This window comes from Magallana gigas, chromosome 4 (assembly GCF_963853765.1).
Source record: "Magallana gigas chromosome 4, xbMagGiga1.1, whole genome shotgun sequence".
NCBI lineage: Eukaryota > Metazoa > Mollusca > Bivalvia > Ostreida > Ostreidae > Magallana > Magallana gigas.
In genome coordinates this window covers 5739339-5763709 of record NC_088856.1, presented here as the reverse complement: position 1 = coordinate 5763709, position 24371 = coordinate 5739339, and the positions used below count along the sequence as shown (strand labels likewise).

General features: G+C 34.9%; 2 protein-coding genes across 7 annotated transcripts in view; one reads left to right on the top strand and one right to left on the bottom strand.

Annotated features, from left to right (window-relative positions):
* Positions 1-451: 451 nt before the first annotated feature.
* On the top strand, positions 452-8295 carry LOC105328860 (peroxisomal sarcosine oxidase). The gene is made up of 9 exons (XM_066081029.1): positions 452-594; positions 3107-3212; positions 3427-3578; positions 3721-3934; positions 4985-5167; positions 5429-5575; positions 7309-7458; positions 7850-7925; positions 8107-8295. Exons 2-9 carry the CDS (start codon positions 3111-3113, stop codon positions 8229-8231), a joined length of 1149 nt encoding a protein of 382 aa, XP_065937101.1. The 5' UTR covers positions 452-594; positions 3107-3110; the 3' UTR covers positions 8232-8295.
* A 4064-nt stretch (positions 8296-12359) lies between these two features.
* Positions 12360-24371, bottom strand: part of LOC105328863 (uncharacterized) — a 29880-nt gene continuing 17868 nt past the window's right edge. For 4 of the 6 annotated variants that reach the window (XM_034450117.2, XM_034450114.2, XM_034450116.2 and 1 more), the window contains exons 2-4: positions 15942-16025; positions 13642-13733; positions 12360-13276 (exon numbers count right to left, since the gene is read on the bottom strand). In XM_034450117.2, coding sequence (XP_034306008.2) covers positions 13073-13276; positions 13642-13733; positions 15942-16025 — 380 coding nt within the window. In that variant the 3' untranslated portion in view covers positions 12360-13072. Of the gene's footprint in view, positions 13277-13641; positions 13734-15941; positions 16026-17547; positions 17751-18864; positions 19023-24371 lie in introns of those variants that run through there. The other 2 variants (XM_011429898.4, XM_011429897.4) reach the window with 2 other exon arrangements.

Sequence of the window (24371 nt, the reverse complement as noted above, 5' to 3'; positions counted from 1 at the left end):
TAATTTCAAAGAAGAACTTGATATAATAGAATTCATTTGTTGGAAAATATTCACACATACAACACCTGGGCTCTTGTTTTGGAATAAGGTTTATTGAAAATGTGCCTCATCCCATGTAGTTGTGCCTTAACAATGATTATATCTCCTTTGATCTTTACCTTTTTATAAAATATAAAACAAGAATAACGCTTTTTTAAAAACTTTTCCCCATTTATTTACAGGATAATGATGTCTTTGTCTATTTTAAAATGTGTTTTTTTTTAAGAAACAAATTTAGCAATAATGGTAGAATGACATGTAAATCGCGCGTTACCTTGTGACGGAACAAACCTTTGTGGGTCAGGACGTCGTAACACATATTCCTATTCACCCCAGATATAAGATAAGTTGCCGTTGTAAGCGATCTACGCAGTAATAAAATGAAAGCATACTTCACCTAGTATTCAATTTTGCCTGCTACGGCGCTCAATAGACATGTTATAATGATAGAGGATTTAGTCGCCCACCCCGACTGATAGGTAAAATGTAGATGTATATACAGTTTGTGTACACAGGAATCTAGTGTCAGCGGAGCTCGAGTAGGTCAGAATATAGGTAAGTTTAATGCCCCCATGCAATTTACATGGAACTTTTGACTGACCATGTTTTGTCGAAAGATGAAATTCATACAAGAGGGTATGGTCAAGAGAGAACCGTCTTAATTAATCAAATCTAATTCTGGTTTAGCCAGGGATGCATGTTTTGTACAGACATGCGTTTTAAAATATTTTGCATAAATGCTTACACTAGGTTTAAAGTCTTTTTTATCTTCAAGTAAACTTTACTCTACAAAACTCAAAACTACCAAACGTCTGTGATCCAAGATTATTTCATATTTATACAGCAACTAAAAAAGTGTAAACAATTTCATTAACATGTATGGAGCACATTTTAAACAATAATCATCGGAAGTTGCCAGAAGGGAAACAGTGGATTTATTAATTTTGAATTCAAATCCTTCCTTATACTGAAAGTAAATGAATAAGTTAAAAAAAGGAAATGAAAGAAATGATAAAAACTAACAAAATACAAAATTAATTCATTACAAATATGACTTTATTGATAGCACACCTTTTTATTAATATCACGACTTGGACACGATTTCACTTAAAATTTTCAAATTTTATTTTTTCATTTTCAATGTTTATACTGATAAGTATAGAAGTTTATAATGTTATGTCAAAATTTGAAAGTGAAAGATCAAGTTATAAGCAAGATACATAGTTCATAATTCTTTGTTTTGTAAACAAACTTCGAATATTGTCATTTTTTACATATGTGTTGTATTGGTGTAAGTTTCAATCAAATGTATCTTTCTTTTGTTGATAATAGTATTTATGAAGATATTGAATTAGTTTAAATTGTTTTTTACATGTCATTTTGTCTAAGAAATGGTATTTCTCTACATTACATTTTTGTAAACAACTATAAGACTCGAGCTTTGTTTACATAACAATCAATTCTAACCTCTGTATCTCGCTTGTAACTTGAATTTAACATTCAATATTTTGGTCAATCATTTAAAATGCACCAGTAAACCATTTTATGCATAACAAATTAAAATAAGATTTTTGATCTCAAATCGTATCCAAGTCCCTTTAATATTTTCCAAAATAGTGCCAAGTTTTTCGATTAAAGGTAAACATTGATGGTTAAATAAATATGAAAAAAAGAATTTTTAGGAATAAGGAATTAATCGGTGACTTTTATGCGATCAGTACAGTCGAACACGTGATCAAATCAAATCAAATTAATACTAAATGGCTTTATGATAGAGTTGATCATGTACCGGCTGTAATGATCAACCCTATAAAAGTCAAAAGAATAATTCTTTACTACTCATAGTTATGTTATTTTCAATTATTGAATGCATGTATACAAGTATTAATTTTTTATTTACATCAACCTAGTACGATTCCCTCTAATTTCTTACGGAAATTAATTCATACATTCGTAGCTCTGTAGAAACTAGTGGGACTGAAATCTACACGCCCCGTTTATCAATTGGTCGAAACCTTCAGCGACCTGAAAAAAAAGCACGGACTGCCCGAAATAATCATGATTATTGATTGTCATACTAAAGTTCCCATTGAAGACGATTTGGCATTTTCTTTTATCTAACGTATTGATGTACATTAAGAATAATTTGGAGCCAATTTTTTTTACTTTTTAGGACCAATTTATTTAATTGTGAAAAGAAAGATTTAAATATAAATAGTAAAAAGATGTCTTTGATGATTCATGCGGGGTAGCGATCATTGCAGAAAAAAATTACATAACCCGCTAACCCGGGTTCATAGCTGCTTGAGGACAGAAACACCCACAACATCGCCCCCCCCCCCCAGATTTAGACCCCCGGAGAATTTGACGCTCTTTTATTAGAAATTCCTTTATTGTCATATACATTGCAGGCCAATCATTGCAGAAAAAAATTACTTAACCCGCGAACGCAGGTTATGTATTTTTCTGCGATGTCGCTACCTTCATATCCCGAATGAATCACCAAAGAAAGCATTTTATTGTTTAAATTTTTACACTTTAGATCGCCAAGTGTGTACACGTGTTGTTGTATTCAGATGGCCAACGCCCAAATTCGCTTGCCGGGGCCTTTTTGATAGAAAAATAATTGATATAGAAAGTATGAAATTTTATAAAAATATGAAGGATGAGTAGTCTCGGCCTTGTTAAGTCGGTCTCAACAATAATACATATATTGCATAAAAATTGAGAACATGGTAGTTAACGCCAAAGAATAAGCTTTAAATTATCAAGTTAAACGTTTCAAGAATAAATAGAAAAATAAACAAAATATTATTCCTACATAATTTTCTGGGAGGTTACCATAACAACGGTTTCCAATTTTAATTTAGACACACATCCCCTAAATATTGCAAGCCACAGAACGTTGTAGGACAAACGTGGAAACAAAATTGAAAATTAATGCACAATTATTCATATGACATTTTTTACTGCAAGGGAAACTAAGCGTTGTTATTTTTCATTACTATTTAACTCAGTGACTATAACAGATCTAGAGGTAATATATAATTGCTTTGTCTACCAATAGAAGCATGGATATTTATGACGTCATAGTGGTGGGTGCCGGGATTGAAGGGTCCTCTACAGCCTACCAACTGGCCAAACAAGGGAAGAAAACTCTCCTACTGGAACAGGTAAGATAGGAATACCTTTAAAACGATAATACATCCTAATTGTTTCGGTCTCTCTATACGTTCTAAGCTAACCGAATTTATTTCCAGTACGCATCTCTATCGTTGTTGTAATAGACTGGTCTTTGTTCCGAATAAGTCCATTTGAAAGTTGACGCAAAAATTTAAAAGAGAACTTGTATATTTTGAAATCTTTTATTTTTTTGTCTGTGTCCAGTTTCCCCTGCCCCACTCCCGGGGAAGTTCGCACGGTCAGACCCGGATTACCAGGAAAGCGTATGGAGAACTGGAGTACTACACTGTCATGATGAAAGAGGCGTTCCCGCTGTGGGAAACGTTAGAACGGGAGTCTGGGAGGAAAATATTCCGGTAAATCAAGACATTCAAATTACTTCCGGGAAAATCAACTTTTGCAACAATATTTGTATGAGTTTCCAGAATTATGTAAATTTTTCTGGCGCTCTTTCAAATTAGCTATTTTTGAATACCTCAAGTCTTCAACCGCTTTTAGAGAAACGGGCATGCTGACCATGGGAGCGCCGGGCGACACATTTACTATGGGGACGATTCGCTGTCTACAGCGGCACGGGATCCCCCATCAGGTGATGGACTACCAAGGAGTGAAGCAGGCCTACCCCATGATTGAGTTTCCCCGGGACTACACATTCGTCGTGGACAAGTCAGGGGGGATACTGCGGGCGGACAAAGCTCTGATATCATATCAAGTAAGAACAGTCACGGATAAAACAGGGGGTCGGAGTATAAGCTTGTAACTTATTTTTTAAGGGTCATTTACAGATTACGGATCTTCATTCTATTACAAATTAAATATTTGCGTCTATTTTGAACTGCCGGTCAATAGACTGTGATCTGGAATGGAGTATCAAATAATCAACAGTTTTAAAGCCTCATATAAGGTAAAAGACTATTTAAAATCTAATAGGTTGAAGACTTCTTCTTTTTTGTGTAAACTAATATTAAACTGAGATGTTGTAATGCATGCAACAAGTTTGGTGCATGTAAAAGATGAAAAAAAACCTTAGTATATTGCATAATCAGTCAATAGACCAGATTTTTCCCCTTGGTGCAGGGAACAGCTCAGTATGATCTATTGCCCTCGGCCGTTGGCCTCGGGCAATAGATCATACTGAGCTGTTCCCTGCACCTCGGGAAGAACATTTTGGTCTTTTGACTGCTCAAGCATTAAATAATTGTATACTACCATGTGGCGCGCAATATCGAAAATTGAATGATATACCACTCGTTATTTTGAGAACCTTTTTTTATCGGATTGTAAAATGAAGGACTTAAAGGGACACTAATGTTCATTATCTTTAAAATAAAGTTAATTATCATAATGTCAACGTTTGAAACTATTATTACCTAAATCAATATAAAATGTTTCACTACGTTTTCCGCTCTACGGTACTTTAAAAATCCATCCACTAATCCGTTTACTCGTTATATCCAAGTTTGGTACCATCAAGAATTACAAGTATTCCTGTAAAAGTTTGCAGCCCTCAGAAAATTAGGATCAGTCCCTAATTTCACTATAATTTATTCATGTTCGCACTAAACGAGTTTTACCTTTACAAACTTGAATCTTTTTAAAAATACAACACAACACATGGCCTTTATCAACTATTGGTACTCTTACACAGGAAACGATACAAAACTCTTTTTTATCCAGTAACAGTTACATTAACGTTATATGTAAAACATTAGTTGCATTTTATAAGAATTCGCTTTTGTTTGGTTTCATTTGCATTATGTAGGAAACTTTCCGTCGGTTTGGCGGTGAACTACGGGACGGGGAGAAGGTGTTGGACATTATTCCTGGGGACATCGTGGGGGTCAGGACCAGCAGCCACCAGTACAGGGCCCACTCTGTGGTGCTGACGGTGGGGGCGTGGGCCACCAAGCTCCTCCCCAAACTACAGCTCACCCTACCCCTGAAGGTACATGTACCATCTGTCATAGTTTAGAACTAAGTTGACCCATCGTGTTATTATCAATAAAACAATATTTCAGATTTTAATCAAAGACTTCTCTCTTGTTGTTTGTTGTATTAAGTAACACTAGTTTTGTTGCTCGACTTAATTTTCATTGGTCAATTATAGCCGTATCTTAAAGACATTGAATAGGGAAAAAATGTAATTCTTCGTGTTGAAATAGCCACACAGCGACACAATAATTGCTGCTGACAACCTTTTTTCCAGGTATTGAGAATCAACGTGCTGTACTGGAGGGAGAGGGTGCCCGGGGGGTACGGCGCGGATCGATTCCCTGTGTTCCTCCAAGAGAACGCCGTGGATAACTACGCCGTGTACGGACTTCCTAGCGAGGAATACCCGGGACTGGTCAAGGTAAGACACTCCTGTCACTCAGTCAGGTGTAATTGTGCTACCTGAGGAGTACCCGGGACTGGTCAAGGTAAGACACACCTGTCACTCAGTCAGGTGTAATTGTGCTACCTGAGGAGTACCCGGGACTGGTCAAGGTAAGACACACCTGTCACACTGTCAGGTGTAATTGTGCTACCCAAGGAGTACCCGGGACTGGTCAAGGTAAGACACACCTGTCACACTGTCAGGTGTAATTGTGCTACCCAAGGAGTACCCGGGACTGGTCAAGGTAAGACACACCTGTCACACTGTCAGGTGTAATTGTGCTACCCAAGGAGTACCCGGGACTGGTCAAGGTAAGACACACCTGTCACACAGGTGTTTACTGTACTATCTGAGCTTTGGTCGAGGTAGTTAGATAATCAAAGGTCACCCTGTTACAATTTTTACTTATTTCTGTACTTTTTGTTTTGTACATCACTTCATGGTCAGTCAGGTATATAGGTGTTGGCCAGCAACTTAAGGTCAGACGACACGTTCCTCAATTTTAGATAACTTTTTCCAGGAAATTCCTGGAAAAAGTTATCTAAAATTGAGGAACGTTTGTTAATGGTTTACTACTACTTTGACAAGCTTTCTTGCAAAAAATTAGGGTACCTTACCAGGCATTTCTACAAAATACTAGAGTATGCAATTTTCTATATAATCTTCTTGAAAATACACTTGATTTGCTGATATAAAAATAAATACATCTACAGCATAGCGAAATTCATTATATAAGAAGTATATCTCCCCCGGGTCGGGGCTTTGAACTCACGACCTCTAGAACCTATACGCTTCTGGCAGTGAGCGGCCACGGTTCTAACCACTCGACCATCTAGACATATACTTAAATTTTGATCACTTTTAAAGAATTATAAAATTAATGTTTTTTATTGGAACTCTTTATTACGAGGAGATACAAAAAAGATTCTCGAGGAACGTGTCGTCTGACCTTAAAGATCGCTGCATGGTTTGAACCCCGCTGTGATGCCGTGCGTTCTATTTTTGAGATACTTAATAAATAAGGCACTTTCTCTGCATTGCCTCCTTCAAGTTGCAATGGGTCGAAGTAGGATGTATCTTATTTTGCTTGTGGTACACATTAGTTTGTATAAATTTATATAAAGAAAGCATACTTACAATGTTATATAATATATCATTTTACACGTAGCAGTGAGGAGCTAACGAAAGCAATTATATTGCTTGTCTTGTTGTAACTGCTTTACAATATTATAGTTAAAACTTTTATAATACTAGCTATAGGTTTTGAACTTTGGTAACTACCATTTGACATCTTTTCAATGTGAGAGTTATATCCCCTTTTCAGTGATCATTTATTCTAACAGGGTGAACGGTTAGTGGACAAGAACCATCATTTTTTGTTGCTTTTATTCCTCTTTATAAAAATGCATATAGTTCAAATCCAGTATGTCGATAAGATAATACCACTTTAACTTATCCAACTAATTACTGCATGTACGTGTATTTGCGCGTTTCAGTGAGTGCAGATATGCAAAAAAAATGCTTCGAGACCTACTGTACAATTCACATACTGAAAAGTTACAAATAGATGTTTATATCCATCAGAAAAATAAAAGAATAGTGAAGTATTTGCTTAATTTAGAGACGGCATTTACCAATCATACCTAATAACGAACAATTCATAAAATGTTAACCAAAAATATAGTCAAGATTATAATTATGTTCAAAAGATCTGTCTTCACTGGGGGCCCGAGGTGGACCCTGACTCTAGAGATAAGGCTGATGACTCCTGGGTCATAGACAAGATGAAGAGGTACATCGCCCGACATTTCCCGGAACTAGAAGCGGAGCCCGCCATTGCTGAAACCTGCATGTATACGGTATTAGATTTGTAACTATTAAACATGGTTTTCTCCCCGGAGTGCTGGAGTGGGGGTGGTGGGGGATCAGGGCTTCGATTAATTTTGGGTTTTTTTGCCCGTAGAGGTTGGGTTGGGGCGGGGGCAGGGGGGGGGGGGGGGGGCAGGGCTTTTATTAATTATATATTTAACAAATAATACGTAGATACTTTTTTAAGAAAATAAAAGCCAAGAATTTTAAAGAAAATGGTGGGGTTTTTTTTTTATATCATCGAATGGTTTTTCCAAAGATTAGAGAAATCGTGGTTATACCATTTCAATGTTGTCAAGGAAACATGTTTAAGAATGAGACATCTAGTTAATACAGATTTTCAATCTCAGTATTACAATGATATAAGTCTGATTTATGTAGTGGTCCGAAGATGAAGACTTAATTTTGGACCACCATCCATCTTGGAGGAACATTACTATTGGAGCAGGATTTTCAGGTGCGTTATCAGTCAATGAAAGCTGACAAAATACATACATCTCAAATACTAACATACTTGTCAAAATATGTCAATAGTTTAACCAGATATTTTCATTGCGAGTAAATACCTTCCAAACTAAATCCAATTTCACTTTGATTAATAATTACGGTCAGTTAAGGTTAATGTTTTAATGTTACAGGTCACGGGTTCAAGCTTGCTCCAGTGGTTGGAAAAGTGCTGGCGGAAATGGCCACGAACAAAGCGCCATCTTACGACATGACGCCATTCAAAATCCAGAGATTCCGTCCCAATGCTAAATTATGATTTAGATGTCTTTGATTAGGGAAGGATATCAGTCTTTGAAAATAATAAATCAATTTTAAATGTTGTTTTAATATTTTGTTATCGATCTAAGGGGATTTATTTTATTCCCCTTTGCAAAAAAAAAAGAAAAATACCCACATCCTCTTTTAAAATAAAGAAAGAGAAAAATCTCAACAACCCTCCCCCCCCCCCCCCCAAAAAAAAAAAAAAAAACTCAAGAAGAAGATGAACGTTTAAAAAAAACCGAAACATTTAACACCGCAACCTTATTTTATTCGGTAACTGTGTGAATTCATGAAACATGTATAATGTTTATCCAACGAGAAATAAGATAGGGTCGTGTCCATGCATTTCAAGGTAATTTTCTACATTCGAACACAGATTTAAATACGTGTAAGTGTATTGTACGATGTGGAATTATATTGATGGTATAAAAGGATGTAAATGCCGAGTAATTTGAGTGATAAAAGAGTACCAATAATAGAACCATTTTAACAAGAGCTTGGACTTTCAGTAGGTGTAGCTATCTATTTCTTGCGTCAAAACAAGTTAAAAATGACGCTGGTTTCACGCTATACACAGTTGTGTAGGTTTAGTTCAAAAACCAGACAAATTGTGTCGATTTCAAAGAGCCATGGCTGCGTAGCCAGCGATGAAATAGACAGGCCTACGTCACATTGCAGTTGGACCCAACTACCAAAAGTCCAAGCTCTTGTTAAGGTATCCCACTCCTCAATGTTGTTGTATCAAGATTTTCTTGAGAAGTATATCATTGAAATCTGTAGACAAAACAAACTTAAAAAATACAAAGATAATGGGGGATCAGTATCCATCCCTCTGAGTTATGGCCCATTTAATTTGACCTTTTTGCACCTAAAATGCAATTTCATCCTGATTAGGATTTGTTGTCAGTATTTTTGATTAAGCAAACTTATTTCTTCAAATATTGTTTTTAATTATGCACAATAGTCACACTGAATAGAGGGATTACGAAAAAAAATTGTACAAAGCTGCATAAATTTTTTGTGACCTTTTTGCACTTAAAATAGACAATTTCTATAATAGTTACAATTTGATTTGAAATAAAAACTTTTTTAATATCAACAATTTTATAAGATTAATCTAGTTTGCCTAAATATGTATTCAGTATCATTTTGACATAATATAACATAGGGGTCAGTGATGTCAAATTTTAGATATAGGGCTTCAAAGGTAAAATTCTCGCAAAATTTGGCTTTAAAAAATTCAGACATGTTCTACATATATGCATGATTTTATGCTAAACGGCTATCACATTCTCAAGATTTGATTTTGTACATGTCACACAGAACCTATAAAATATGTTACAAACCTATCAAATGTTAAAAATGTGAATAATGAATAAAGTATAATAAAAAGAAAAGTATATTGAAAATTCATAAAATTGCTTGTTTCTGTCATTTTCGTCTAAAAAGCCTTCCGCACGAAAAAATAGTTTCCCAAAAAACTTGTTTGTTTCTTGAATTCAAATGGATTTTCTTTCTGAATGTTGTGTAATTATGAAATAATAATCTATCTGTGATGATTAAATAAATAAAATCATATTCATTTTAAATATAATGATCATCTGCGCAATGAAATCAAAACATGAGGAGTGAGATACCTTAAAATGGTTTTAATTGTCCCGTGAATCCTGTCACTTTGAAGTTGAGAGTACATGCATGTACTGTGTATACATATTTCGGTTAGCATTCTAAGCGTTACCTAATAAAAAAGACTGTTATTTATATATAGTACGTAAATTATCCATACTATAGTCCGTCCCAATTCAAGATATTTATGCTGCATATTTGAACGATTTTTAATAAAAATACACATGCCTGTGACAGAAGTGCAATTAAAATAGTTGAAAGGGATAATTTCCAAGATAATTTCATTGACACATTATCATCTTTCACTCGGAAAAATTCACAGGAACGAAAACAGATTCCTTACAGAGATTTATAATGGGGAATGTTTACATCTTTTCTCCATTCGGAAGTACTCGGAATACCTCGCGCAATTCTTCAACGTTATCATCCGGGCTTGCCGAAATACAAAATCCCCGTAGACATCACATTAAGATAACAGGGGCGTTTCGACTGAGAAATCTTGGAAATTTTTCATACTTTGAATGAACATCGTTTGAACCCTAAGGTATTTATAAATATCAAGCAATTAAGGCAAATGTGAATCCAGAATATCTTGGGACAGAGTACAGAGGACTTTCCATTACCAATCAACGTTACAGATACTGAGGAAAATCAATCGGTTAAATGTATTTCATGTGTGATAACCAGCTATTGTAAAAAACAAAGATTAATATTGAACAAGAAATATCAATATTCATGAGACCTTCGCAAGCTGGCAGAGAATTGATCATTGACTGAATGTGTTCACAACGATTATCAGGTTTTCCTGGGAATCGACGGTATCAAAATCAGATGGTGAGTTGGTAAAGCTGTCTCTCCAAATCCGAGCCTCAATCGACAATAATGGCACACTCATCTACTCAATCGACATTAATGGCACACTCATCTACTCAAAACAGTGATTTGAAGGTCAAGACCTTGACTCTTAGATGATTATGATGCAGCAGCAACGCCTTTATCTTGCTCAACTTTTTCTAGAATCGCGTCTGTGAAAGTATTAGCTTAGTTGTATGATACAGGTATGAACGTTAGAAATATACTTCGAAAATCCTAACAGCTGTAAGCACATGAACGAAAACAGTCACATCTTTCAATGATGCGTTTTAATTAATTATTTATAAGTTTATATTTATAATTTGCTGCTAAAAGCAGTTTCACGTGTTTAATGAAACCTCTGACTTTTTTCTCAATCTTTGTAACATTAATTTTAATATCAATATGATTGTGATTTTCTTATAGATTTCATTTACCAAAGCTTTTTCACTTACTGATATGAATTCATATTAAACTAGATTTCTTTTTTTAATTTTAAAGATGGAGAAAAAGGAAAAACCTTGATTTGACTCGTTTTCAAATCGCGTCATGCTAAAATATTGCGTATCAGGGCATAAATGCAGTTCAGATATGTTATGAATGTCAGAAATAAACTTTTCTTTCATTCACCATATAGCTAGCAAATTCCCTAGATGCTAGTTCTTTAATTTTACTGTGTCCTTTTCTCGCCCCCAGCATACAGGGCAAGCAGTGATGGAATACGAATGTCTAAACCTTGCTCTTAACATCCAGGGTTCAAACCTTTTGAGGGTTGTGGACACAGATCGGTCTAAAGAGAACTTACACACAAATCCTGGTGAAATGTCACGGTGTCTTTGATACAGGTCAACGTTAAATATAATACACAGTCAAATCCTCTGATCCGCTCACTTAGATCGCGATACAAGCAAGCTTTACCTTGTGTATACCTGAATTGTTCAGACTACATAGTAATACGTATGTAATTACAATGTCTTCCAGCAGTAGTCAGGTTTTAAATAAATCTATTTTTTGGTTCAAAATGAGAAAAAAGTATTTAAATCATAAGCAGAAAATAATTCTTATCGATTTCTATTTCAATGGAACATTTCGAACGTCAAATATTATGATAAACAAAATTACCTATTTTGATGTTTACATGTATCAAGGCTGGCCAAATATTTAAAGATAGTCCTTCTCCGTACATGCTGATAACGTTATTGACTGTCCACACATGTACAACTTTATTCTCTTGTCCAACTGAGCTGTCTACCCGCTGTCGACAATGGACTCAGATACATCACGATTATAAAAGTATATCTTGAGTGCAACTGGATCTGTGTTAAACGTTATCGGTTGCACCAAAACAAACCTAAGACCTTCAAAGATATGACCAGATCCACACGACTCTCTGCTCACACAGACATGTAAATGTTGCCATTGAATAAAGGGATTCAGCATACATGATATATCATTTATGACATTGCGCAATTAAGCAGCGCAGAACATACGCAGTAAATTAGCAGCACCTGCATATAAAGAAGGTATTTTGTGGTGCGCTCTTTTGTATAATTATAGTTGCCTCTGCATGCTTAAGTGTGCATTGCATTACATGTACATGATGCTGCTAGCTTGAGCGATAAAAACAAGACACAAGACTATATAATTCTATTTTAACATTTATTTTAAGTATTTCACGTATTAGGTAAAGTATATAATAAACGTAAGTAGTGTTTAAACATATACACATATGTACCGAACTAATTACAAAACAATATACAGTATCTCTTGAAGTCCTAGTCATTCAACATTTAGGACATCCATGACTTTGTAAAAAGAGGAAACCAACAACTGTTTCCTATCTCGCTTCTGTCGTTTTACGTATTAAAAATAAAAATATTACAAATAATGGAGATAATAAAACTTAATACAAAAACAAATTGTTATCTGACTGACATGAAAATATTTCACAACACCAATCAGCACAACACCCACCCCTCTCATCATGACCCAAAATGAATGGAACAGAACAGATATAAAAATGTTTTCTTTTCTTTCCTTTTTCAGAACTGCGATGAATTTATACTTTAATATTTGAAATATGACTATCCATTATTAAAAGAAAAACATGGAAAAAATTGTAGATTGTTATACCTGATCTATGTACGACCCTCTTTAAAAGCAAAACAATTAAACAGAAGAGTTTGAAAGTGAAACTAGATAGATGCACAATTTAAACACATAAACATACAACTACACATGTACATGTACAGCCAATGTTATCCTTTATGCAACTTCCTATCACGTGACCGCGCATATCATACTCTGCGCACTTGATGAGTGATCCACTTCCGGACAATGTGAGGGACATTGATATGTCTATTTGTCTTTGTGTCTACAGACTAAGACTGGGCAATGGGCGTGATGGACTACGAAGTCACTGACGCTGCCCATTATTGTCCGCCGGAATTTGCCCATCCCTCTTGTTCCCGTGACGACGAATGTAGCGTTCTCTTTCTGTGCCACGTCGACTATAGCATGGCCCGGCTTATCAGCGTTCTCTACTCGAAATTCAGCTTCGATCTGTAAAAATTACAATACCGGTATGTTAAAACACAAACTTGCACATATATGTCAAGTAATTTTGATAATTAAATTTCTTTTCGTTTGTATATACATGTATGCATATCTAAGATCACCATGGCCAGTTGGAACAGTTGCAAATATCATCAATGGACACAATAGGACATTATGTTTATTTTTATGGCTACATGTATTAACGACATAGAGACAAGTTGCTCTGAATTTTTACGCAAAAAATAAAATGAATATCATACACTTAAAACGAATGGAGTTTTCAAAGATAAAGGACATCTTAAAAAGCAATTGTAGGGAAATTATAAACCCGATTGCGAATATATAAACTAAAAGAACAAGCATTAAATTACCCCTAGTTTGCTGGCTTTGTCGATGAACTTCTGTTTAAGATCGGAGGTTTTTCCGTCTGACTCTCTCTGTAATTCCATTACTCTTCCAGGGCCTGTAAAAGTTATGAATAAAATTACCACAAATGATAGTAACTCTTCTTTTCCAATATTTATGGTGACAGGAATTCCATTATTCGGAACTCCTTGAGTTTGCTACTAGAAAAGCTAAAAGCCATTTATGGGGGGGGGGGGGGGGGGGGGGCTGGGATTGCTTGCAATAAAACAATTTCATTTTGGGTCATCAACGCTCTATATGGATAATAATCCTGCTCTCAGCACTGGGCAGATAGTGTGATGTTTTCATCACTCTAAAAATTCTGATGTAAATTGCAGTGAAATGCTAAAGAAAACCCTTATAGGAATAAATTATGTGATCAATCAATTGAATAGCCGTGTCAACTTTTAAGACTGTAATTGTAGACTCCATTATCTATGATCAATCATCACTGATACGATCTGATGAAAGAGATTCATTCCGGGGCCGAATAAAAAAGTAGTATATTTGGACAGTGATATTCCACAGCGGTTTAGTCAGGTTCGCTTTAAGTGTTCTCTGGTATAATCGTCTGTGATTACAGACGACATTTTCAATAAGAGTTTAAGAAAACAATTATCTGCAAAAACTGTGTATTGATTTCAGCGGTCATCCCCTCCCAGTGGAGGTTTCTGGGACAAAAACAATCGACAATCAATCGCTATGCGAGCAGAAAGACAGAAAACGCCATCATGTGGATTCGCCAGAATGATACTTCAAATATCGAAAAATTAGCTTCGAATCGATTTTAGTTTCTGTTTTTAATCTCCAACGGCACTTACAGAAGATTTTGATTTCCATAGATATTGTTTGGTCCTGACATTTCATTTTTGTAATATAGTCATGCATCATTATTCATGTATTTTTTTTACTAAAAGCTTTTAAGCACCAAGTGATATTCGCCTTTATTTGATGTTGCTACGTTTGCAAGATGAGAACAAACGAAAGTCTATCCCACCAACACACACAACCAGTAATTTCTACAGTAATTCACTCCTCGGGCTAGGACAGTTCTCCAATTAGCTCTTTTTACACATTCAACATATACGAATACACGATTTAATTGGCCCTTGATAATTAAGTTTAATTTGCAAGCATAACTAAGTTGATGCTTCCCGAGATCTGAAATTCAATACGACTCCCGTGTGACCACAAACTGGTACCATTTTCCCAAGGGTTCAATTCGTTTATTCTCAGAAAATGCGAGAAAGCTGTAACCAGTTATTTTTAAAATATAATTTGGTCATGTAAATAAGTTACTATTGTAAATTGACTTGAAGTGGTACTGCTCGTATAAGAATCATAACTGATGTTTATAGTTTGATCATGCTAATGTTCATAACACGTGACAACTTGTAGTAACTAAGTGACATACATGTATACTTCAACAAACGCTTTCGAGGCTGGTTCACAAGAAGTGGGGAAATAATACATTACCAGCAGTTACCAATCATATATGAACCGAAAATAAAAAAAAAAACCAGCACATTTACGACACCACTTCAAACAGAAATTCAATCGAATCTTCTCGGCCTTTACCGACATGCGGAAAAAACAGAGAAGGCCCGATAAGTAAATTTCGATTGACAAACATTCATGCAGATAACCCCAAATTTAGTTTTTATCAGCTGAAACTAAATCAATCCAGTGATGTTTCTCCCATCATATCATGAACATAACTCTTCTTTCTTCTCAGATATGGAGGAGGAACTTGATGGATGTAAACATTTATAAATAGTAACACAGAGTTGTGAATTGCCAATATTTACGATGCTGGTTGTTTGGTTGTGAATTCCTCCAGCTGGTACAATACATACAATATATATAAATTGTTTGTGGTAATACGGTGGTGGTGAATGTTTGTTATATGCATATATTTACATTTTCCAGTGTCTTTGCCTGTGATAACACTACGTATCGATTTTGTACTATATAACCCATAATACAAATGACGCCAAATTGAGGTGCCAGCGGGGTTTGCTTATTTATATTTAAATATTTTATCGTACGATGGCTTAAAATTATATAAATATAAGTAATAAGGAATCATTCTTTGAATATTATGAGGTGATAATTTCGGTCGGGGCGTGATCAAATCTATCATAAAGCCCTTCGGGCTTTATTGGATTTGATCACGCCCCGACCAAAATTATCACCTCATAATACTCAAAGAATGATTCCTTATTCCTTATATAATTTATTGAACTTAAGGCTGCTTGTCACTTACTCATGGTGGTAGCGTTGATGTAACTCTCCGGAACGTGGAGGAGGATAACCTTGTTCCCCGGCTTGTGGAAGTTGGTGACATACCCTGAAACGATACGTTATGTGTTCATATTAAAAAAAGCCTTTCACGGAGCTCACGTGTTTGAGGAGGCTGTATGTTTGGTAAACAAATAAGCCATAAGATCCACCTTAAATTTTTTAGATAGGATTTTTAAAGCTGTCAACTCTAAATCCTTTTCGCTAGCCGAGAAAAAACGATTCGGGCACTTGGCTAGCAAAAGTGCTCATAATATGATAAGTAAAGCAAAATAACCAAGCTGTAATATTTTGAACATTTTCCTATATTATTATACAGAGCTCTTCATATAGAGGAGATTAATAGAGTCTAAAAATGGCCACGTCCATCCAGCCTTTTCATCAGAATTTCAAAACAAAAACAGATTTTAAAACGATATGCAATGTTCATATTTAAACGTCAGTTAACCAAAATACAGCTTGTTTAAAAGCTTTTTTTTGGAAAACTAACTCAATTTTTCATTGGTTTTGTCATTATTATTTTATAAAAGACTTCCTTTTAATTTAAAATCAATACAACATCAATATACATTATTTAACAAGTTTCAACGGATCCAATTTTTAATGCAGGTTATATGCGTTTTGCATAGGCAAACATCAATTCAATTAGCGTTTTTTTTGTTTGACATAGATATCCATAAAACATATTTATAATGTCTGTTTCATTTTTTGTTCAATAGATTTTGCAGTTCAATATTGATTTTATTTTTGTTGCTCATGTATTGACTTTTGTTTTGTCGCAAAAAATGGATTTTAAGACCAGTGTAATTTCGATGCATGTATAAGAGTGACTGTAGCACTGCGGGAATTCTACATTGTTCTAAGAAGCTCTATACAATTTTAGCATCAGCAAAACTTGAGGATTACACACTATCAGCTTAGAGAGACCCTCGGTAGAACTTCATCAAGCAACAATAAAAATGGCGTGTAAACATGGTAAACTGCCATCCTCCATTTCTCACAGAATACACTGATGTTCTGTATTCCCACCATAGAGTTCTTATGTGTAATCAAAAAGCAATAAAGCAGTTGGACCCGACCTTGGTAATTGTATAGAAAAAATGGAGAGAACTTTAATCTCTCTATCTGTCCGGGGCTTAATGCCTCGTTTCATTGGTATTAAAACTGAGAGACCATGGCTGTCCAGTAAAGTACTTTAAAATGTGTGAAATACAAGTCACCTCTGGGCACTGGTATGAAATAAGATTAAGTTTAAAACCCGTGAAAGGGGCCTCAACTAGCCTTTGTAGACACACTTCACAATGCACACTACACATTTTATGCACACACAATAAATATCGTCCGTCTTATGAATCGACATAATGAAGCACACCCTTACAGTGAGGATTTTAAACTGGGGTTTGTTTTCCTCTCAAGTACCTTCACTATGTCAAGTGTGTGTTACTCTCTCTCTCTAGCTTACTATCAAGTAGTTTAAAAAATGGTTAGCAGAAGAAAATTCATTGAGAAATTGTTGATTAAGAAAATCCAAAGCAGTAGCATTATAATTGTCAATCAAGTACAATACTTACATTGTAATGCATACTCGGAAAACTCACTCTCGTCAACCGATATAACAACAGTGGCCATTTTAATAATCTCTGTCCACGAGATAGAACGGGATTAATAGGGTCAGAATTATTTTCCTCTTGATATTTCAATCTGAGTGTGGGGCGCAGCAATGGTAGCCAATCGGATTAGAGTAAACACACACACACTCTGACCTGTGCCGAGTTCTGTGAGCGGAATCCGCTACGATTGGATAACTCATGCCACTTTATGATGTAACTAAAGTTTAATTAATTCGCGGCGCGGATCTTATATTTAAGTAAGGATTTTTAAACGAATTGCCTTAGTTTATTTGAATGATCATATTTTATGGTCACAATCTTATGTCAAAAAGGTCAGGCAGGCAAGTGTAAAAATTTAGAACTACATCTTAAATATGTAATTTTTCAGTGGCGTCGGAAGCAAATTGAAAGTGGGGTGGGGGGGGGGGGGGGCTAGACTAATCATCAGAAATCTTGACAAGCAAAAAAAAAAAAAAAAAAACAAACAAAACAAACAAAATTCGCAAAATCATGAAAATCCTAATCCGTACCTATAAATAAAAAAAACTTACTTACCCAAATTGTTTTCCCCAAATTATGAAATTCCTAATCCGTGGTTGCAAAAAAAAAGTGTGTGGGGGGGGGGGGGCCTGGACCCTCCCTGATGCTATGTGCTTAATGGTAAGGTCTAATGTCAATTCGAAATTCAATTGTAGAATTATTATCAATTCTTAAAATGACGTCAACAACAAAGTACATTCAGAAAAAAAGCATTTGCTCTTTAGAAAAAAGCACTATCTGAAATATGTAAAAAAGCAATTCCCTTTAGTAAAACGCAAGTGTTCACTTGTAAATAATTCATTCTAAAAGCATAAACATGTACCATAAAGTTGTTCATAGAAAAAGGGAATTTATCATCACTGGAAAAGAATTAAACTTGGCATCATCAGTACAAAGGTACACCTAAATAAAACATGATCATATGTTATAAGAGATAGTCAACGTTCCACTTCCATGCAGGTACTGTACAAACTTTTTATATATTTTTTCTCTGGAATACTAGAATAATAAGGAACAAGCATTTTCTCCGAGAAAACTTCTCAATACAAAACTAAAAGAAAGTACTGAAAAAATTACACTGACTTATCTAGTTTTTTTTTAATGTTAAACAAAAATGTTTATAAATGTATAATTATAATAATGTTATATAAATCATGCATGTATCTTAATATGATGCAGTCGCAGCATGCATTCAAAACCTCTCGAAACCTTGTCGAAGTTTGTTTTTTTTTTACTTACATTCAAAAGCTATATCCGAGGTTTCGCTTTCATCAATCGCAATGACAACCGAGGCCATTGTGTTTGGTTTGTCCGTGATGGGGTGCGGAGAAATGCTCGGCAGAAGCTGCCCTGTCTCCTATATAAAGCTACAGAAGTCACTGCGCAGAAAAATTACTGAATAATCCTAATTACTTTATGGTGTAAGGGGAGTAACTGCTGTCAGAAAACACGAACCATTCATTATTTAAAAGGCGTATTTTCTCTATTCTGAATAATATTAAAGACCTCAGATTTTTTGAAATCTGAACCAACTGTAATTGAAAAAGCAAAATTTCAAATGCAGCAAGTGGTTGATAAATCATTTATAAATTTGCTGAATTGGCACTGGGATGGAATTCTTGAACTCCGATTCCCAATTACGGGAACAAAACCGACAGATTTATCGTAAACGCTGTACATCCCGTCATACGTCGAATATCGATTTAAAAAAAAGGAGACAAACGGGCAGGAAAACGGAGGTATTTATTTCCATACAACATCGTTCTGTGATAAATGTGCTTTTTAGCTCGGATGTTTGCCGCTTTTGTAGAGGATTACAGTCGCGAATCAATGGGGACAAGTCATTTATGACGTAATATAGAAGACGATTTAATGTTTTGTGATCGGATTGGGTTTTTATTTTAGTCTCTGCGTACTTCATATTCTCTACTCACCCAAAGATCAGGGGATAAAATAAAGGAGATTAAAGAAAAATAGATATGATGTTACATTCCACAAGAGACTTTCTTTATGTTCTTTATCCTTTTACTCCCAAAATGTTGAGATTTTGCATAGCGCATTGCTTTATACATGTATATAGTACATTGCAATTTCATAAAATGTCCCCAAGCAATCTATCAAAGTTGTTTTTTTTAACATCGGCATGTAATAAAGATTTTTTGTAATTTATCTTAGATTTGACAAAAACTGCACGAAAAAGTCATTTATTCAGGAAATACAGATTACATATGATAAAGAGTTGCTTTCTGATGGTGATTTTCACTCAAACAGAATACCTTTTTATCCAAACTTCACATTTAAAAAAACCTACAAAAATCACAAGATTCTTACGCCTGATTATTCACCATTCATTTAATTTACTATTTATTTATTTTGTACACTTTTTATGAATTTCCCGTCGCGGAATGTCTTTGGAAAACGCCTTTAAAGCGCTAGTCTCTAAAATCACATCACTTACTTATCAAGTTCATTTATTTCACTCATAACATATAATGTTACATGAGGTGCAGAAAAATTATATACAAAAGTATAAGAAAAGCAGGATTTACAAATTTACAAATGACGGCTACCTCTCACCATGCCTGTAAGGCATAGATATTGGTTTATTCACTGATGCATCAATCGATTGATAGAATAATTGAATTTTTTTTATTTTTTTTTGGGGGGGGGGGGGGTGTTAACCAGTACCGATTCGACATCTTGGTCATCTTTTGGTATTTGTTAACGATGAAACAGATTTTCACTATGAATTTTGCGAAGGAAATGGATTTTAACCATCACATTATGTTAGATCTATATAAACATGTAGAAGTTGAGATGTGTTTACTCTCCTAACTAGTTAATTAATGTACCTCACAATACCAAGACACTACGTAACAAGATGATGATTTAAACGTGTTAATTTGTTGGTATCAATCGATTTGGTTGTATATCAACTTAGCTCGGCTGTTTAAGTGTCATGTTGTAGATTTTGAATTTTACTACATGACATGAATGTTGTATTTACTGCCACTCGGTAAATTCAAATTTAACATCATGACCAGTTAAAAGTATTATAATAGGCCTCGTAAAGCCCAGCTCATCATAACATCAAATCATAATATTTTATTAAAATATTCGCATATTTGGCTTAATATATATACTCAGTACTTCATATGCATCATGATACATGTATCTATCATGATACTCAAGTTATCTTCTGCTGATATAAATGAGAAAGTACTTTAAAGTGTAGTGAACCACCTTAACTTACTATACTGTTATGGTAATAACTCATTAACGTATGCTAGACACGAGAGGTGTACTGTAATGTTCCGACAGATCCTTTCAGGTTCAATACTTTACAATCCAGTTTATCAAATCAATGGAAAAGGCATTAAGTAACGCACACTGACAGTGCATTGAGTGGAATTAATTAATTAATTAAATCACAAAGAAGAAGAGCCTGCAAGACAATATTATTAAGATTCGATACAATTGGTTCATTGGATCTTTCTGCACACTTGAGATAAAGGATATTGATATGCACCGGAAATGAATCTAATGATACCACATCTTTGTGTTTTTTTAGATACTGGTATGAATTAATTAATGCTTTTTCTATTAATAAATCTCTTATGTAAAGGGATTCGTCATTAACACGACGTCATTATTGTTTGCCTTTGAAAACAAGCTATATTATTACGAAAAAACTCCAATGATTTCATTTTTGCTGTGTTAGAATCCCTGCTTTCTTGTCATTGTTTACAAACCGATTCAATAATTCACACTGCATACACCCCGCTGTATCAACATGCCCGCCTAATGGTGCTCTGTTTTATCTCAATCCATCTCACGGGTCACTGCCCTGTAACAAGTTGTACGGAAACATCCGATCAGGAAAATCAACACCTCAAACACAGAAAATTAACAGACTCATGACTTTAAGTCATTAATGAAAACTTACTTTTTCCGGTCACGCCATCAGGGTCTCGTACTTTATATTTATGGTTTCCCTGCTGGGAACTGAAGTAGAGTTTATTTTCCAAGCGGGTATTCAATTATATAGATACGTCCGCTCTCTTACGAGCGTACGGTTCCAGAAAAACAATCAGTAGGTACGAATTCTCTGGTATCACGCACTAATCATACAATGAACAGACAAGTAGGGTGAATGGAAACAAACAGTTCTAAGGCCTTCAAGGGAAAACATTGGTTTGTAATTGAAACGTAACATTTAGTTAATAATAGCTTTACTTAAAAATAATACGCATGTGGAATTTGTGAAATAATCGTTGAGAAAGAGAACCAAAACCTACATGTACAATGGCACCTCTCTCTCTCTCTCTCTCTCTGTCTCTCTCTCTCTCTGTCTCTCTCTCTACACACATAAGACAATTGTTTCCAGGCTTCAACTCTGTGGATCGGTATTTCGTAAGTCTTGACTATCGTAGAGAGCAAACCTAATGCAGGGAGCTTACATCAATAGTCAGCTGTCCAATGATAAACGGGGACTCCGACATCGTCTGGTTTCTCCAATAATCCAGACCTGCTGCTCGCCGTCAATGACGATCTGTCCGGTCAGCATCATCGTAAGTATTCAATTGACGTCAGATGCCATCATTCTTTGAGCCAGACAATGAAGACGATACTCCTCCATTAATATTAGATGTCAAAATGCAGCTTTTATAATGCCTACCAAATTCACATAACGGTCGAACAATTGCAATCTCCTCTTATTAATCGGAAGCTCTTATTTGATATTACATAATCCAGACGAAATGGCAAACATGAGATGAGATTGCTTCGACGTTTTAAACAGACCAAATTGAATTATTTTGATTAGTTAATTCAGCTCCCTTTCATCAAAATATCTACTTAATAATATTGAATTAAAAAAATAGTCAAAGTAATGATTGGAACAATATATGATAATACAAGAGGTGCATGCTTTTTTATGTCGTTTCATTTAATGAAATATTCTCATCCATAATGAATATCAACTATTCGTGCAAGAAATAATTGTAAACAAATCTCAGCTGATAACTTTTGAACGTGAATGATTAGGATGAAAAAAATGGATTAGAATTTTTTAATTTTTTTTTTGGCTAAGTATCATATCTAAGGCTAAGATAGAATGTGGTTATTTTGTTAATCATTTACCACTAATTTCCTGACGGATTCCGACTGTCTTCATCCAAGATTTGAGACCGTTGACAGTAACCGTAATACAGCCATTAAACTGATCCCCAAACCGAAAATTGAATATAAATGATTGCTTTGCGGGGTATCTTAAAACAAACCAATACAGAGATTGTCCAGTGGAGCACCAAGGAATTCAATATAGATAGCGAGAATGTCTATCTAGGGGACACGACTAGACGACTCTAAATTCCTGTTGTTGTCTAACAGAACATGTTAATCCAATGCAAGGCCGAGAATTAAAGTCTTTGTATTGAAGTCAAGGAACGTCCCTGTTGTGTACTGAGCAAAAATTATCTTTATCCTATAGACCAAACTATACTGAGAGTTAAGCGCATGTATGTATACTAGTATACACAGAACACGTGATTAAATTTAAACGATCAGAGAGAGAGAGAGAGAGAGAGAGAGAGAGAGAGAGAGAGAGAGAGAGAGATGAACAACATTCAAAAGAAGGTACAGTCGCGATGGTTAGTCAAAAAAGTAACAAATCACATGAACACGTATAAATGACCAAACCTTGGATGCCAATTAGTCGGGAGATTACAGTACATGAGTTATCGGCCCTAGACCGGAAGACGGTCACTGAACCGGAAAAGACCTCTACTATAGTCTATTGCTTACGCCACTTTTTAATAATTTTTAATTTAACGAAACATACCTGTAAATGAAGTACATGTACAATTCAAATCGATAAAAGTGGAAAGAATCCAAAAAATTTTCATTGATAATCATCTGTTTTTACCCGCAGAATTTCACATGAACAAAAACAATCATCGTGTGGAGATTCAAAGTGGGAAATGTTTACATCTTTTCTTCAAAGAAGTAAATATTTATCGTTTACCTGTAAACATGTATACACATATTCTGTGACATATTTTGTTCACATATCAAGATAGGTACTAATTCTGATTTGAATTATTATTCATATAAATAAGCTACATGTATTGAATATTTATAACAGAAACGAGTGCAAAAGATAAAAGACACAACTGAAAGGTTTATTTTCAAAGTTTCACTGGTGAACCTCAGTTACAGCCCTCAGTTACAGCCAAATGCATGATTCACATGCAAGCAATTGAATTTCATTCTGGAACTTCGATTTCTTCCAAACCTGTTTTTTTTTTATTTCTTCTTGAAGTTGTAGTTATTTTTGGTTTTTATAAAGCAGCATTGATTTTGCGATGAGGCAGATTTGTACACTGGTTCTCCTACAGCATGACGCTTAATGAGGAGCAGTAATACGGCTATTTCTATCCTTGCAATCTTGATTCAGCATTACAGGTCAAATAAGCAAATATGCAGCATTACAGGTCAAATAAGCAAATTAATTTTTTTTTTTTTAATAAACATTAAAAATGTATTGTTTGTGAATGAGAAAAAAGATGCATGCAGTAGAGTTAGGAAGATAAACCAATGGCGGCCAAACTAAAGCTTAACAAAACATGACTTGGCATTATTTTGAAATAAACATTAAAAATGTATTGTTTGTGAATGAGAAAAAAGATGCATGCAGTAGAGTTAGGAAGATAAACCAATGGCGGCCAAACTAAAGCTTAACAAAA

Coding starts and splice junctions, on each gene's coding strand:
- LOC105328860 (XM_066081029.1), top strand. CDS start 3,111: ATGGATATTTATGACGTCATAGTGGTGGGTGCCGGGATTGAAGGGTCC. Junction 3,213..3,426: donor AAACTCTCCTACTGGAACAG/GTAAGATAGGAA, acceptor GTCTGTGTCCAG/TTTCCCCTGCCCCACTCCCG. Junction 5,576..7,308: donor AATACCCGGGACTGGTCAAG/GTAAGACACTCC, acceptor TATGTTCAAAAG/ATCTGTCTTCACTGGGGGCC.